The sequence below is a fragment of the Schistocerca gregaria genome, chromosome 4, assembly GCF_023897955.1.
Source record: "Schistocerca gregaria isolate iqSchGreg1 chromosome 4, iqSchGreg1.2, whole genome shotgun sequence".
Classification (NCBI taxonomy): Eukaryota; Metazoa; Arthropoda; class Insecta; order Orthoptera; family Acrididae; genus Schistocerca; species Schistocerca gregaria.
In genome coordinates, this window is record NC_064923.1 from 575,650,086 (window position 1) to 575,665,541 (window position 15,456).

The 15,456-nt window shown below is 43.4% G+C and overlaps 1 protein-coding gene across 6 annotated transcripts in view; it reads right to left on the bottom strand.

Annotated features, from left to right (window-relative positions):
• Window positions 1–2,847: 2,847 nt before the first annotated feature.
• The window catches only part of LOC126267421 (probable cytochrome P450 301a1, mitochondrial), a 114,134-nt gene continuing 101,525 nt past the window's right edge, over window positions 2,848–15,456 (bottom strand). For 4 of the 6 annotated variants that reach the window (XM_049972669.1, XM_049972674.1, XM_049972670.1 and 1 more), the window contains 2 exons: window positions 10,674–10,880; window positions 2,848–3,274 (listed from right to left, as the gene is read on the bottom strand). In XM_049972669.1, coding sequence (XP_049828626.1) covers window positions 3,158–3,274; window positions 10,674–10,880 — 324 coding nt within the window. In that variant the 3' untranslated portion in view covers window positions 2,848–3,157. The remainder of the gene's footprint in view (window positions 3,275–10,673; window positions 10,881–15,456) is intronic. The other 2 variants (XM_049972673.1, XM_049972672.1) reach the window with 1 other exon arrangement.

Below are 15,456 nucleotides of genomic sequence, written 5' to 3' on the forward strand. Positions count from 1 at the left end.
ACCGGTGTGTCAGACCCACCATACTTGCTCCGGACACTGCGAGAGGGCTGTACAAGCAATGATCACACGCACGGCACAGCGGACACACCAGGAACCGCGGTGTTGGCCGTCGAATGGCGCTAGCTGCGCAGCATTTGTGCACTGCAACCGTCAGTGTCAGCCAGTTTGCCGTGGCATACGGAGCTCCATCGCAGTCTTTAACACTGGTAGGATGCCGCGAGAGCGTGGAGGTGAACCGTATGTGCAGTTGACGGACTTTGAGCGAGGGCTTATAGTGGGCATGCGGGAGGCCGGGTGGACGTACCGCCGAATTGCTCAACACATGGGGCGTGAGGTATCCACAGTACATCGATGTTGTCGCCAGTGGTTGGCGGAAGGTGCACGTGCCCGTCGACCTGGGACCGGACGCAGCGACGCACGGATGCACGCCAAGACCGTAGGATCCTACGCAGTGCCGTAGGGGACCGCACCGCCACTTCCCAGCAAATTAGGGACACTGTTGCTCCTGGGGTATCGGCGAGGACCATTCGCAACCGTCTCCATGAAGCTGGCCTACGGTCCCGCACACCGTTAGTCCGTCTTCCGCTCACGCCCCAACATCGTGGGTGTCGCGACAGGCGTGAATGGAGGGACGAATGGAGACGTGTCGTCTTCAGCGATGAGAGTCGCTTCTGCCTTGGTGCCAATGATGGTCGTATGCGTGTTTGGCGCCGTGCAGGTGAGCGCCACAATCAGGACTACATACGACCGAGGCAAACAGGGCCAACACCCGGCATCATGGTGTGGAGAGCGATCTCCTACACTGGCCGTATACCTCTGGTGATCGTCGAGGGGACACTGAATAGTGCACGGTACATCCAAACCGTCATCGAACCCATTGTTCTACGATTCCTAGACCGGCAAGGGAACTTGCTGTTCCAACAGGACAATGCACGTCCGCATGTATCCCGTGCCACCCAACGTGCTCTAGAAGGTGTAAGTCAACTACCCTGGCCAGCAAGATCTGCGGATCTGTCCCCCATTGAGCATGTTTGGGACTGGATGAAGCGTCGTCTCACGCGGTCTGCACGTCCAGCACGAACGCTGGTCCAACTGAGGCGCCAGGTGGAAATGGCATGGCAAGCCGTTCCACAGAACTACTTCCAGCATCTCTACTATCGTCTCCATGGGAGAATAGCGGCCTGCATTGCTGCGAAAGGTGGATATACACTGTACTAGTGCCGACATTGTGCATGCTCTGTTGCCTGTGTCTATGTGCCTGTGGTTCTGTCAGTGTGATCATGTGATGTATCTGACCCCAGGAATGTGTCAATAAAGTTTCCCCTTCCTGGGACAATGAATTCACGGTGTTCTTATTTCAATTTCCAGGAGTGTATTTTAAATATAACATTCCAAAGAATTTGTCTTTCACATAACAGCCAAGTAAAGATCCACAAGGAGGGCATTCCGATACGCCCCGTTTTCTATTTCAGAAGTGCACCCACATATCACTTAGCCAGAGAAATTCACATATACTTACAGAAACATCGGAAATTGAAATGTCGGGCACGGCGTTTCTGCCATACATTCCCAGAATGATGGACAGAATAGGTTTTAAATTACGCGTAAAACCGACAAGGAAGATCAAAGAGTGTCTCAGATCGACAAAGGAGAAAAGAGAACCACTTGCAATGTCGGGACTACACCGTATGCAACGCACATGCGGAAAGTATATGTTGGAATGACTGCACGATCAGTGAACACCAGGATCACGGAACATAAGTGACAGTGCGGGATGGGGCAGGTGGAGGAATCGGCGGTGGCAGAGCACGCGCTGTGCGAAGCCGACCACATCGTAAAACTCCCTGACACGGGAGTTCTTGCTGTAGAGAAGACGAATCACACTCGCTTGTTCAGAGAAGCTGTAGAAATACACAAACACGAGAGTAGCTTCAACAGGAAAGAAGAACGTCTCAAGATAAAAGGATCCTGTATTCCCTTGCTGCAACGAGGAGCAAGAGGAGAACTGCACCGGAAATGACCGCAGATAAGCCCTTGGACGTCGGCGCGCCAGGTGCATATAGTCTACGGCCGCGAGTTGGGCTCCAGTACACCACCAGCAATGGAGGGTGAAGGTTTGACAGTGGAAGCGACTCATGTTGGCGAAACGTTAGAAAAATCATTAGACCAACGTCGGCTCAAGAACTAGAGGCAGAAGCCAACAGGAAGTTTGTTTGGATCATTTATTTACATCAGCCGCGCTTTTCGTCAGCTCAGGTGTACACCTGGTATATATCTACACTATATATAAAAACGAAAAATCTGGAAAGATTCTTGAATAATTTACTTCAAATGTTTGCACAACACTCTAATAACTATTTGAGTGGACATAAGCTATGTATATATGAACATATATTCAATAATTAAAGGGGAAACATTATTAGACAGACAGAGCTACACATTTTTAATATATATAAGGGAGAAGTTTTTAGCAAAAATCTTGAAAGTTCTTGACCGACTGTTTTCAAATACTGACACACACACACACACACACACACACACACACACACACACACACACACACACACACACACACATATATATATATATATATATATATATATATATATATATATATATATATATATATATATATATACTAAGTATGTACGTTCGGTCAAAAAAATTCCCTGAAGCAGCTTTTTGCGGCGTTTATTGATGGTAGTCATCACTATTTCGATAGTGTCTATTATTCGTTTACTCAGTTATAATTACCGTATAACTGTTCCTAAACTCTTTTACCTGTAATAAGATAACATTCTGATTATCTTTCGATAAATATTGTCGTAGCATGAAATTCAATATCACTTTTGTTATTAGTTTTAATTACTTTATTTCTAAAAATAAGAAACATGAATGTGTATACCATCATACTGACTAAAAAATAAGGTTAAGATATTGTAATATACAATAAAATGAAATAAATGTGTTTCATTTCCTGACTTTGGGACTCACATAAAGTTATGAAAAACTGGTAAAAATGGAAAATGAAAAAATGAATACTGTTGCAAAGCACCAATGCCAATCACTACTGGGTTCTGTAAGATTCCAATATTACTCCAGCTGCACAGTAGCTGCTTTTCGTTGTGACATCACAGCAGTAGCTAGGGGTGCGATGTCACACCTCCTGCTCCCTCTCGGTGACCTTGAGGGTGAGCGGTGTCACTGGTGCATGCAGCACCGTGGTCCTCCATCGCATCTCACCGTCAAACTGCAGCTGAAAGCGGCGCACAACCTGGAAACACAGGCGAGCAAACAATCTGTCACAGTCTCTGTGATCACCCGGGCTCTCCAATCTTTGTAAATTCTAAGGACCTAATAACATCAGGTGTTAAACGTTTCATTGGTGCATTGTTACACACCCAGCATTTATGTAAGCCAGTCTTGTTTAACTACATATCTGGAAAAATTGGTCAGAAAATACAAGGAGAAATGAGCAGAATCAACCACCAAATGTAGAATACAACTGGGTGGAAAAACAACCAACTGAAGTTTGCGTGTTTAGCATTTGTGGATAATTAATTTAAGAAATCTGGCACATATTGTACATGTAGCAGGGAAACAATTAGTAATACTGAAACAAACAGCAGTACCCAATAAATTTTCCTCAATGGCAAGTATCCATTAAGAGACAATGGTATGATCAAGAATGCTCCATTGAAGTGTGATAGGATCACTCTTGTTCTCTGTACACAGCACTCTAAGACTGTTTTCTGATGAATCTGTACTATATGGGTAAATATCGTCGTTGAGTGACTGTAGAAAAATAAAGGATAGCTCTGACGGAATTTCTATTTGGTATGCTGAATGGTAGCTTACTCTAAATGTAGCAAAATGTAAGATAATGCAGATAATAAGAAATAAACGATCCTGTAGTGTTCGAATTTAATATTAGTAGTGTACTGCTTGACACAAACACTATTAAATATCTAAGTGTAACTTGGCAAGCTGATATTGAATGAAATGTGCATGTAAATACGGTAGTAGGGAAAGCGAATGGTAGACTTTTGTTTATTGGGAAAATTTTAGGAAAGTGTAGCTCATCTAAAAAGCAGACCATGCGTAGAACATTACTGCGATCCATCAGGCTAGATTAAGGGAAAACGTTGAAGCGATTCCAAAGTGTGCTGCTCGATTTGTAAGTTGCAGGGTCTATCACCAAACTTTGTCAACCCAAATGGGCTTCTTTTCAGGGTCAATGTAGAGGCTGGTCATATAGCATCTTCTATTCTCCCTGTGAATGAACAGGTGGCCGTTCCTTCAGCAGCTTCTGAGCAGGAACACGTTGGTAGGGATTTGCTATTTACAGGAGCTTTAATGTTAGGCGCATTATGGAGCCCCTTAGGAAGATAGCGTTCAGGGCTGGAAAGAAAACCAGTGTGCACTCGATATGTTGCCTCATCCGAGATGTGGAGGCGACCTTGCCTGCAGCTGTCGAGTGTACAGGGTGCAGTCGTTTGCAAATGGTGGCTCACTTCGGCACCAACGACGCCTGTCGCATAGGTTCTGATGTCATTCTCAGTTCTTACAGGTGGCTGGTGGAGTTGGTGAAGATTGCTGGTATCGCATGCAGGGTGCAATCAGTGCTCGAAATTTGCCACATCGTTCCCGTAGTTCATCGGAGTCCTTTGGTTCGGAGCCGAATGTTCTCAGCCAAAGGCTTCGTCGTCTCTGTGACGGTCTTAGCTGCAGATTTCTGGATCTGCGTTGTCAGGCGGGGATTTGTAGGACTACCCTTGACAGGTCAGTAGTGCACTACAAAAAGGAAACAGTTGCTCGGATAGTAGAGTGCTTGTGGAATGCAATTGGGGGTTTCTTAGGCTAGGCGATAGTTTGAGGTATTCTCATGTACACTCGTCAGTCGATATGAATGCAGGGAAAAACGAGTAAAGACAGTTCGACTGCAAAAAATTTGTCAGTAAATTATCGAAGTATTTCTTACAATGTTCCCGAATTTATTACCCTCCAGAAAATTTCTCAACCTCAAATTATTCTTGGGACTGTGTAACAACAACGACGCTGTACTATTGTACATATAAGTAATTTTCTTTTCGTCTGATTTTTCGATAAACTAGTGTAATTCATGTTATGATTTCATTTCTCTTTTGTTTCATGTCATTGTGTTAAGAAAACTGTAAACAAGTTTCAATGTGAATATTAATGTTTATGTCAAATGTCAAGCAATATTGTAATAGAATTGAATTGTAACAAATGTTGAAACTATTGTAAGATATTTAAAATTGTAACTGTGCGTCTGGTCCATACGTCGGCAATGTATTAGAATATGTAGAATGCAAAACCTTGAGTGAATACCTCTAAGTAAAAATTTAGACATAAGCGACCTGGATAAGGTTTCAGCTGAGGAAGAACAATTTGTGAATAATCTACTTTCTGCATTAACTAGCAGGCAGAAATGTTAAACAAGAAACAAGGTAAGCAGAAATGCATGTTACGTAATGTGTTCTGTATACCACTTTCAGCAGGTGAACAGTCTCAATGAGGAAAAGTTCGTAGGTTAGACTAAATCAAAATTACAAGAGCGACAGCAGCTTAGAATGTAAATCGGAAGCAGAGTTAAACGTTATTCAGATGACAGAAAAAGGTTCCCGTCTCAATGAAAAACAAATTTAGAAATCGAAGTTGTCATTTAAAGTACTGGAGGGAGATGTATGTATTCGTAGAGCAGCCAAGAAACTGACTCTCAGTATTTCGTCTTTTCACACAGACACGGGCGTTATTATGCTTATGTTTTTGAGAAAAAACCGTATATTCCATTGAGAAAATGTAGCCGCCAGGAAGAGATGGACGCCACTGCAAAATGTGATAGTAAAAGTATGAGAAATGCGGTAAGATTATTTTAAGAGGCAGGCACGAGGTTGTTGTTGTTGTTGTCTTCAGTCCTGAGACTGGTTTGATGCAGCTCTCCATGCTACGCTATCCTGTGCAAGCTGCTTCATCTCCCAGTACCTACTGCAACCTACACGAGGTATACCATTTATTTCTTTTATTCTTTGGCTATTTATATTAAGTAAATATAAAAAGAGCTATAATCTGCTAAACAATTAGAAACGTTAAAGACGTTAATATGTAAACAGAAAAATGGATTTGTGTTTCAGTGTGGTCTGCAGTTTCCAAATATCTCCTTCAAACAAACTGAATGAGCATCATACACTACTGGCCATTAAAATTGCTACACCATGAAGAAATGCACATGCCAGGGCAGCAGTAGAACATTTTCTGTATCCAGAAAGGCCGGTACAGGAACTGCAACATGCGGTCGTGAATTATCCTGCTGAAATGTAGGGTTTCGCAGGGATCGAATGAAGGGTAGAGCCACGGGTTGTAACATATCTGAAATGTAACGTGCACTGTTCAAAATGCCGTCAATGCGAACAAGAGGTGACCTAGACGAGTACACCATCGCAGGCGCTCCTGTCTGTGATGCAGAGTCAAGGGTAACAGCAGCCATGATCTCCGAGCTGATAGTCCATGCTGCTGCAAACGTCGTCGAACTGTTCGTGAAGATGGTTGTTGTCTTGCAAACGTCCCCATCTGTTGACTCAGGGATCGAGACGTGGCTGCACGATCCGTTACAGCCATGCGGATAAGATGCCTGTCATCTCGACTGCTAGTGAGTGATACGAGGCCGTTGGGATCCAGCACGGCGTTCCGTATTACCTTCCTGTACCCACCGATTCCATATTCTGCTAACAGTCATTGTATCCCGACGAACGCGAGGAGCAATGTCGCGATACGATAAACCACAATTGCGATAGGCTACAATCCGATCTTTATCAAAGTCGGAAACGTGATGGTACGCATTTCTCCTCCTTACACGAGGCATCACAACTTATCACCAGGCAACGCCGGTGAACTGCTGTTTGTGTATGATAAATCGGTTGGAAACTTTTCTCATGTCAGCACGCTGTAGGTGTCGCCACCGGCGCCAACCTTGTGTGAATGCACTGAAAACCTAATCATTTGCATATCACAGCATCTTCTTCCTGTCGGTTAAATTTCGCGTCTGTAGCACGTCATCTTCGTGGTGTAGCAATTTTAATGGCCAGTAATGTATATAACGCTACTACATCTTGAACATATATATTCTTGTCACAAAATTAAGTGCAAGGAAGTTTAACCCATATTGTGAGGAAAATATGTCAGTAACTGGCTTATGAAAGTCGTCTTTTTATTCTCTTTGTTTTTGCAGAAGAATACAGGAAACAGTAGGAAAACTGTAGTTCATCGTTTACTTCACACACTAGATTATCACATCCACGTATAGTGCTGGTCACGTCTTATAAATGAGAATTTGGCAGTTCTGTCCATAGCACTGCTATAGTCACTTGGGTCCAAAACGGCAGCACCCGCTGTGTTGGTGGTATTTTATAAGGGCCTTACTTCCAAAGTGACTGTACTGACATCTGTGGGTCTTTCGCAGTAATACGAGCACCGAGCAATTCAAGCGAACTTAAACGCTAGAGGCAGGCTTCTAACGCACCTATCCTACACGTTAATGTAGTCTTTCAAATTATTTTGTAACTATTGAACGTGATAACGTTGAGTAATAAGATGGTACATAATTAATGAAATATTTCTAACCTAAAGCAGTCACAGATATGTCAGAAATATGAAGTACATTTGTAAGCAATACTTAGGTTGCTGCAGTCGTTCAGAAGTGTTGGATAAAACTTTAATTTTGTACATAGCCGTATGTGGCATCAATGTTGCTCTCTTTCTTGATGATGGCTTCAAGATGTACCTTTTTCTCCATCTTCATTAAGAAACAATGCAGGGACATACATGTAGGGACGTAACTAGGCTGGGACAGACGGGATAATGCTCCAGCGGCCCAAGAGGGCAAGAGGTATCCTCACACCAGAAAGAAAAAAATAGGAACAAATAGAGGAAAAATTAAAATGGAAAAGACAATTGGAAAAACACAAAAAACTATATGCATCGATGTATGTTCTTTTCCTTGTAGAAAATAGAATCTTGATTCTGTTTATCAGACGAACAGTTCAAGCAATGAGGAATATACAAATTGAGAATAATTCGAAGACTGAAGAAACCATTCTAACAAGTGCTTTAGTGCTGTAATAGACAGCCGAGTGACCTACATGGAACATATCCAAGGGAACAGAAACAGTAACCTGTAAACCTTACGCACATGAAACCCAATCCTCAACAGTAAATCTTCCAACCAACAAACCAAACTACGAATTTATGAATAAATAGAAGTCCCTACAGTATTGTAAGGTTCGTCCCCATACCAAACAAAACGCTCTGCCATTGTGAACAATCAGCTGCTACTCCAGAACGAACATTTGGAGTAGATATTAGGGCAACTAGATGGGCAGGAACAGCGGACATACACGACAAAACGGGAGTATCCTTTACTCTAAATCAACACAGACGCCATGCTGATAACCACCACTGGATGTGGCAGACCTATTAATCAAAATCCATATCTACTGACAAAATTTCGAAGATTGTTCACCAATATTTCCAGAGCAATTTGGTACGAGGAACCTATGGTCACCAGTGGCTCATTGCAGGGTAACTACATTTCGTTTGATGCCTTACCTCATTTATCTTTGTATGTATATTGCACAGAAAATTGCACAGCAGTATTAATGTTGACAACAGCAATCCCCACTAAATTCTTCATCCTCAAGTTTAAATTCAGTGCTGCTCGGTTGTGTCTCGGAATTGTTTTTCCGGCCGTGCTAGTTGAGTGTTTACAGCGATATACGGCAGTACGGATAGGTTTACAGTTGAAGAATTGGCCGGTATGCATCTCGCTTATGGGATCACTGAACAGATGGAAGCGTGGCACAACGACGCTATGATGAGCAGTTCCCGCAGAAACGGCAACCACATTAGATTCTGATGAAAGTACAAGTGTCTCTCTTGAAGGTTATTCCATATCTATGTGTTATATGTTGTACGTTTATTGTAGACTGCTTATTACTGGCTTTCACACTGCTGTGAAACTGTAGTAGTGCAGTTAATGGGGGTTCACCGTGTGCATCACTGAGATCCCTTGGATGCGCAACTGAACCACCACAGCAGAGTTGCAGGACTGACAGTGGGATACCACTGGTTGCAATGTAAGCTGAAATTGTCGAAGTAGTGACGAAGGAATTGTTGGGACGATTAGAAGCTTGGGTGAACAGTTAAGAAGGCAGTGTCGTCAGCATACGGAAGAGGGGAAGTCTTAGAAATATCAGACAAGACCAAGAAGTGGTAACAGAACACACACTTGGAGCATGCCTGCAGTTGCAGTTTGTTGTAAAATGCGGTAATGGGTGTTGTTTATGGTTATATGGGAAAGCTAGAATGGATGTAATCGATTCCAAGTGCATACCAATGGAGGTTGGACAAAAGGCCAGAATACCATGAAGGTTCTCGGCGTTTGCAGATGTCAAGAGGATGGCTGGTAGTGATATGTCCTCTAGTATTACGGGTAACTCTAAAATATTTCTGTTTGCTGATGGCACTAGCTGGGTAGTAACGGATGTTGACTCGATTTCAATTAGTGCATTCATGACCTAAGTTCATGGCTTGTAGAAAATAAAGGAACGCTAAATAACAGTAAGACTCCGTTTTTGAAGTTTGTAACACACAATTCAACTAAACCCGACATTTCAATTTCACAGAATGGGCATATGATTAGTGAAACTGAACAGTTCAGATTTCTAGGTGTTCATATAGATATTAGAATGCCGTGGAAAGTCCAAGTTCAGGAACTTGAGCCAAGGCTTAATAATGCTATTTTGACTATTCGAACGGTATCTGAAGTAGATGATCGGTAGTCACGAAAGTTAGTGTACTCTGCTTATTTTCATTCGCTTATGTCGCATGGTATTATGTTTTGGGGTAACGCTTCCCATTCTAAACGGATGTTTTTGACTCAGAAACTGGCGGTTCGGGGACCAAGTGGTGTGAGTTCGCGAACCTCTTCTCGACCCCTGTTCACTAGTCTGGATATTTTGACATTGGCCTCTAAATATGTATATTCTTTATTGTCGTTTCTTGTTAACAATATCAGCTTATTCCCAAGAATAAGAAGCTTTCACTTAGTTAATACTCGGCATAAATCCAACCTCCATTCGTATCTGACTTCCTTAACTCTTCCAGCAGATAGGTGTGCAGTATACTGCTACATCCATTTTCAATAAGCTACCAAACTAATTAAAGAATCTTAGCAGTAGTCCACGCGCTTTCAAATTGAAAATGAAGAGTTTCTTGCAAAATTAAGCTGATTATTATGTTATAATGTTGATTGCGTTTACATAAACTTAAGGCTTGAATTTTGTTGGGTTCATAAACATTTTATTTTATCAGTTATTACTTTTATGTGGTAATTTCATGTACTGATACGTAGCATGACCTTGGAGATTTGCTCCTCAATTTTGTCCTACGGAAGTTGACGTGTAAACAAATAAAATAACTAAAAATAGCTGTGTTGTTGGTGGAGGAGGTTGCCCGAGTGAAGGAGATGGGACCTGCCCCACCAGTTGAGAACAGATGTGCGTCCTTCCCTCCCTTTACTCCCCCCTCACCCCCCCCCCTCACGCCCCCCGCCCCCGCCCCCCGCCCCCGCTAGTGTGAGAGTGCAGACTACTCACCCTGGCCAGCAAGATGTAGATCTCGAGCTCAGCGAATCTGCGGCCGATGCACATCCTGGGGCCGAAGCCGAAAGGCATGAAGACAAAGGGGTGCGCTGTCTGGGCAGAGTGATCGTCCTTGAGCCATCGCTCAGGAATGAACTCGGAGGCTCGTGAGAAGTGCTCATCCGAGTTGGTGAGCACTATGTTGGACAGCACCATATCCACCTGTCGACAAAGACATCAAACAGTCCCGACTGTGTTCACGTAAGCAACAGACAAAATGTTAGCCTACACCGCCCCCCCCCCCCCCCCCCGCCCAGCCCTAAAACAGCAAAGTGGTTCCCTTGGAGCGCTGTAGATGATTAAGCTGATAATAAAGACTATGCCATTTTCCAACAGGATTGTGAATCAACCAATGGGGTGGGTGGTGGAACAAGGGGGACTGACATACCAGCACCAATGTGCGATCGGCAGCTCATCATCACCACAGGGCAGAGTACAAGCTTACAACGGTACTGCAGCAGGACACGGACAAGTCTAATTATTAATTACAACAGTATAGTTGCTAGATGGTAAATGTACAATCAACTTTACTTGTAAGGTGGCAATGTTTGGCACCTTACAATGATTCAGTTTCTACACTCGTTGTGTAATTAATCTGAAATTAGAAAATATCTGTTAGATTCTCTATTGTTATGAGAACTTTTGAATGTGACTGACATCACAGAGTGCACTTTACCACTAATTCTTAATGCTCATTGCATGATAGGTGATTGGTTTCTGTTATCAAAGAATGTGTGCCCAAAGATTCAGAAATGGGATATAGGTCTCATCGTGTGTGTGCAGGCAGAGCTGTCCAGCCCAGAACTGCCGAGCAATGTGGGGATGCGGTGTCCCAGCTTTCAAAAGTGGTCTCCCAGTCCAGTTTACTGTGGGAGGTCCCTCAAGGACACGCTGGGCAATTCAAGGTCCTTTCAAGTTAGACTGATTGTCGACCTCACAGATTGCAACACGAGAGCGCAGAGACAATGTATTCCTGAACTCGGTCGGCTCCTTGCAGTCATGTCTGGAAATCTTGTTGATACAGAGGAAGTCTGGAATGTCCTAAGCGACTTGGTGGCGCCAGCAGCCGTCAGGCAGTGGTCACATACTCCAGGCAGCTTATCGCGAATTTTTCGATGAGTGCCCGCCAGTTGGTGGAATTTTCTTTAGACGACAAAGTGGAGATGAATTCTACAAGTTTCGAAGTCAAAAACCAGTCTAAAGTCGCTGGTTGGTCAGCGGTTGGAAGAGTGAGCAGAGAGGGAGATTAGTCAGGGAATTCTATGAGTATGATTCACTGTGCACGCTTAGGAGGCAGGAAATAAGAGGTTTGCTGCAGAGCCAGTAGTTTTGAGAAATGGTCTTCGATGTGGACGCCCATGAGGAACAGACGTCTTCCGTGTCAGCTCTTTTCGACGACGGAGAGACTTAATATCTTTTGCTCTCAGGCGAGCTTATAATTTAGCACGTAGTTAGGCGGCTGTACCTGTTGCAAACTTAGACGATTCTGAGCTTCGCCATCTGGATGGGAATGGTCGTTCATTATGCAGCATACCGTGGTCTTGAGAGCACTTCTCGTATTATACTGTCATATTGAGACGTTTCTGAATTTCGCCTTTATGCCTGGGATTTCATATCTCTCGTCTGATGTGTGCAGAGAAGTTACAAGCCAGTATTCAGATTTAGTATTTTGTGAGCCGCAGTCTGCTGTCCATGGTCTTGTATTTTATCGTTCAGAATAGTCTGAAGGACTGAAGCCTTGCCGACGGCGCAGATTTCTTCGCGAATCGTCACTCCGTTTCGCCACCACGTTATATTTACGGCCGTATTGCAATTCGCTCCAGCGTTATAGGGCTGTAAAAGTAAATTGCCGTGATCACTATTAACGTATCTTTTACATCCACTGAGGTTTTTCACCTAGTGTTCAGGAGTAGTTTCTTCTAGACTTTCGTGCTGCGGTGATGTCAGTCATTTCACAGATCACGTTCCAACAAACAGGGCAGAAGTAGGCAGTTGATTGCTAGTATTAGTTTAGAGGGACTTTTATTTTGTTTTATATGTGCATTGGACAATTATGTCATTGTTTAATCTTGATTTAAATGGGTTCTGACTTAAGATACATTTGCATAGTGCAGAATTGCATTTATTCTTTGAACAGAGATTAGTTTCCCTTGAACAATGATGTATTATTTTGTGTTTTTTTATTAATAATGTTTAGATCTAATAGTGAATTTTGATTAGCTTGGGGACGAGAACATAGTCTGAATAACCTAGAAAATCTCAGAGAAATCCATAGTATATGCTCTAGTTGTAGGATATTCATTGTGATGTAACTTTATATATTTGTAAGTGACAGGGTCACTCTTGATATCGCATTAGTTAAGTCAGTTACGTAACTTTACACACTTGTAAGTAGCCTTGGTCTTTCTTCCTCCATACACCGAGAATTAAGACGTGTTAGAAATATCCTAGAACCACTGATCCTGTAATACGATCCTGGACCTGTACCATAAGGGGATCAATACTCATGTCAAGCACAATCAAATTAGAAAAATATGCTTTAATATTCTCAACAGTTCACATTATTGCGATTTGGATAATACACACATTAAAAAAATGTTTTGCATCAGCTCACTTCCGAGCGTTCCGGAACCTGTAGAGAAAACTAGAATGGAGATCAATATAAAAATCATTTACGCGCTTTTTATTGTTTATTAAAACCACACATTGCATATTGTACCACCACACAGCGAGACCTTCAGAGGTGATGGTCCAGACTGCTGTACACACGAGCACCTCTAATATCAAGTAGTACGTCCTCTTGCATTGATTCATGCCTGTCTTCGTCGTGGCATACTATCCACAATACCATCAAGGCACTGTTGGTCCAGATTGTCCCACTCCTCTACGGCGATTCGACGTAGATCCCTCAGAGTAGGTCGTGGGAGACGTCGTCCATAAACAGCCCTTTTCATTCGATCCCAGGCATGTTCGATAGGGTTCATGTCTGGAGAATATCCTGGCCGCTAAAGGCGAGCGATATCGTTATCCTGAAGGAAGTCATTCACAAGATGTGCACGGTGGGGGCGCGAACTGTCGCCCACTAAGACGACTGCCTCGCCTGTATGCTGCCCATATGGTTGCACTATCGGTCGGAGGATGGCATTCACGTATCGTACAGCCCGTACGGCGCCTTCCGTGACCACCAGCGGCTTACGTCGGCCCCACATAATGATACCCGAAAACAGCAGGGAACCTCCACCTTGCTGCACTCGCTGGACAGTGTGCCTAAGGCGTTCAGCCTGACCAGGTTGCCTCCAAACACGTCTCCGACGACTGTCTGGTTGAAGGCATATGTGACACTCATCGTTGAAGAGAACGTGATGTCAATCCTGAGCAGTCCATTCGGCATGTTGTTGGGCCCATCTGTACCGCTCTGCACGGTGTCGTGGTTGCAAAGATGGGCCTCGCTATGGACGTCGGGAGTGAAATTGCGCATCATGCAGCCTATTGCGCACAGTTTGAGTCGTAACTCGACGTTCTGTGGCTGCATGAAAAGCAATATTGAACATGGAGGCATTGCTCTCAGGATTCCTCCGAGCCATAATCCGTAGGTAGCGGTCATCCACTGCAGTAGTAGCCCTTGGGTGGCTTGAGCGAAGCATGTCATCGACAGTTCCTGTCTCTCTGTATCTCCTCCATGTCCGAAAAACATCTCTTTGGTTCACTCAGTGACGCCTAGACAGGTCCCTTGTTGAGAGCCCTTCCTGGCACAAAGTAACAATGCGGACGCTATCTAACCGCGCTATTGACCGTCTAGGCATGGTTGAACTATAGACAACACGAGCCGCGTACCTTTTTCGTAGTCGAATGACTGGAAATGATCGGTTGTAGTACCTCCTCCATCTAATAGGCGCTGCTTATGCATGGTTGTTTACATCTTTGGGCGGCTTTAGTGACATCTCTGAACTGTCAAAGGCATTGTGCCTGTGATACAATATTCAAAGTCAACGTCTATGTTCAGGAGTTCTGGCAACCGGAGTGATGCAAAACTTTTTGTGATGTGTGTATAACTTAAACATAGTGTTATTCTAAATATACAAAATTTGAACCCCTACATTAATTATAATGTTTTATGGTGTTGAGTTTTAAATTGAATACACTTCTTGTTTGCTATGTCGATACAAACGGCATTATACGTTTATTGTCCGGTTTCTTTCGGAGGTAGCCTGGCTGTTATTCAAATACCGGCCATAAAATTCATGAAAAAAGTATGTTATGTGCACTCAAAGGTGAAGCATTTACAGAAGTGTACAGGCCGCCCCGTCAATTGAAAAAGATTCGAGACTGGATTTGCAAAATAAGAATGTGTATACAGCGATGTGAAACTATGATAAAAATCCTTGTTTGAGATGCTGTTCAACTTTCGCATCAATTTCGCACCTTCTTCTCTGTCTTGGCGAATCATCAGAATCCATTGTGTAGTTTGTCGTTCTGTGTTAGTTTTTTATTGCTCTAGTCCTATCTCGGCAACTGTGATCATTTTATGCTGAAAAGAATTGTCCTCGCGCTTTTTGTTTCAATCAAGTCGCAGCGAGAATCGATTCATTCTTGTTTTTGCACGGGTGTCAAGGTGTTCGAGACGAACTTTGCACACATTTTTCCCTTCTTCGAAACATTCTGGAGAATACATGGCTGTAGCTCCGCCATAAGTTGGGTTAAGAAGTATCATTTTTTCTTTGTTGATGGTGACTAGTTT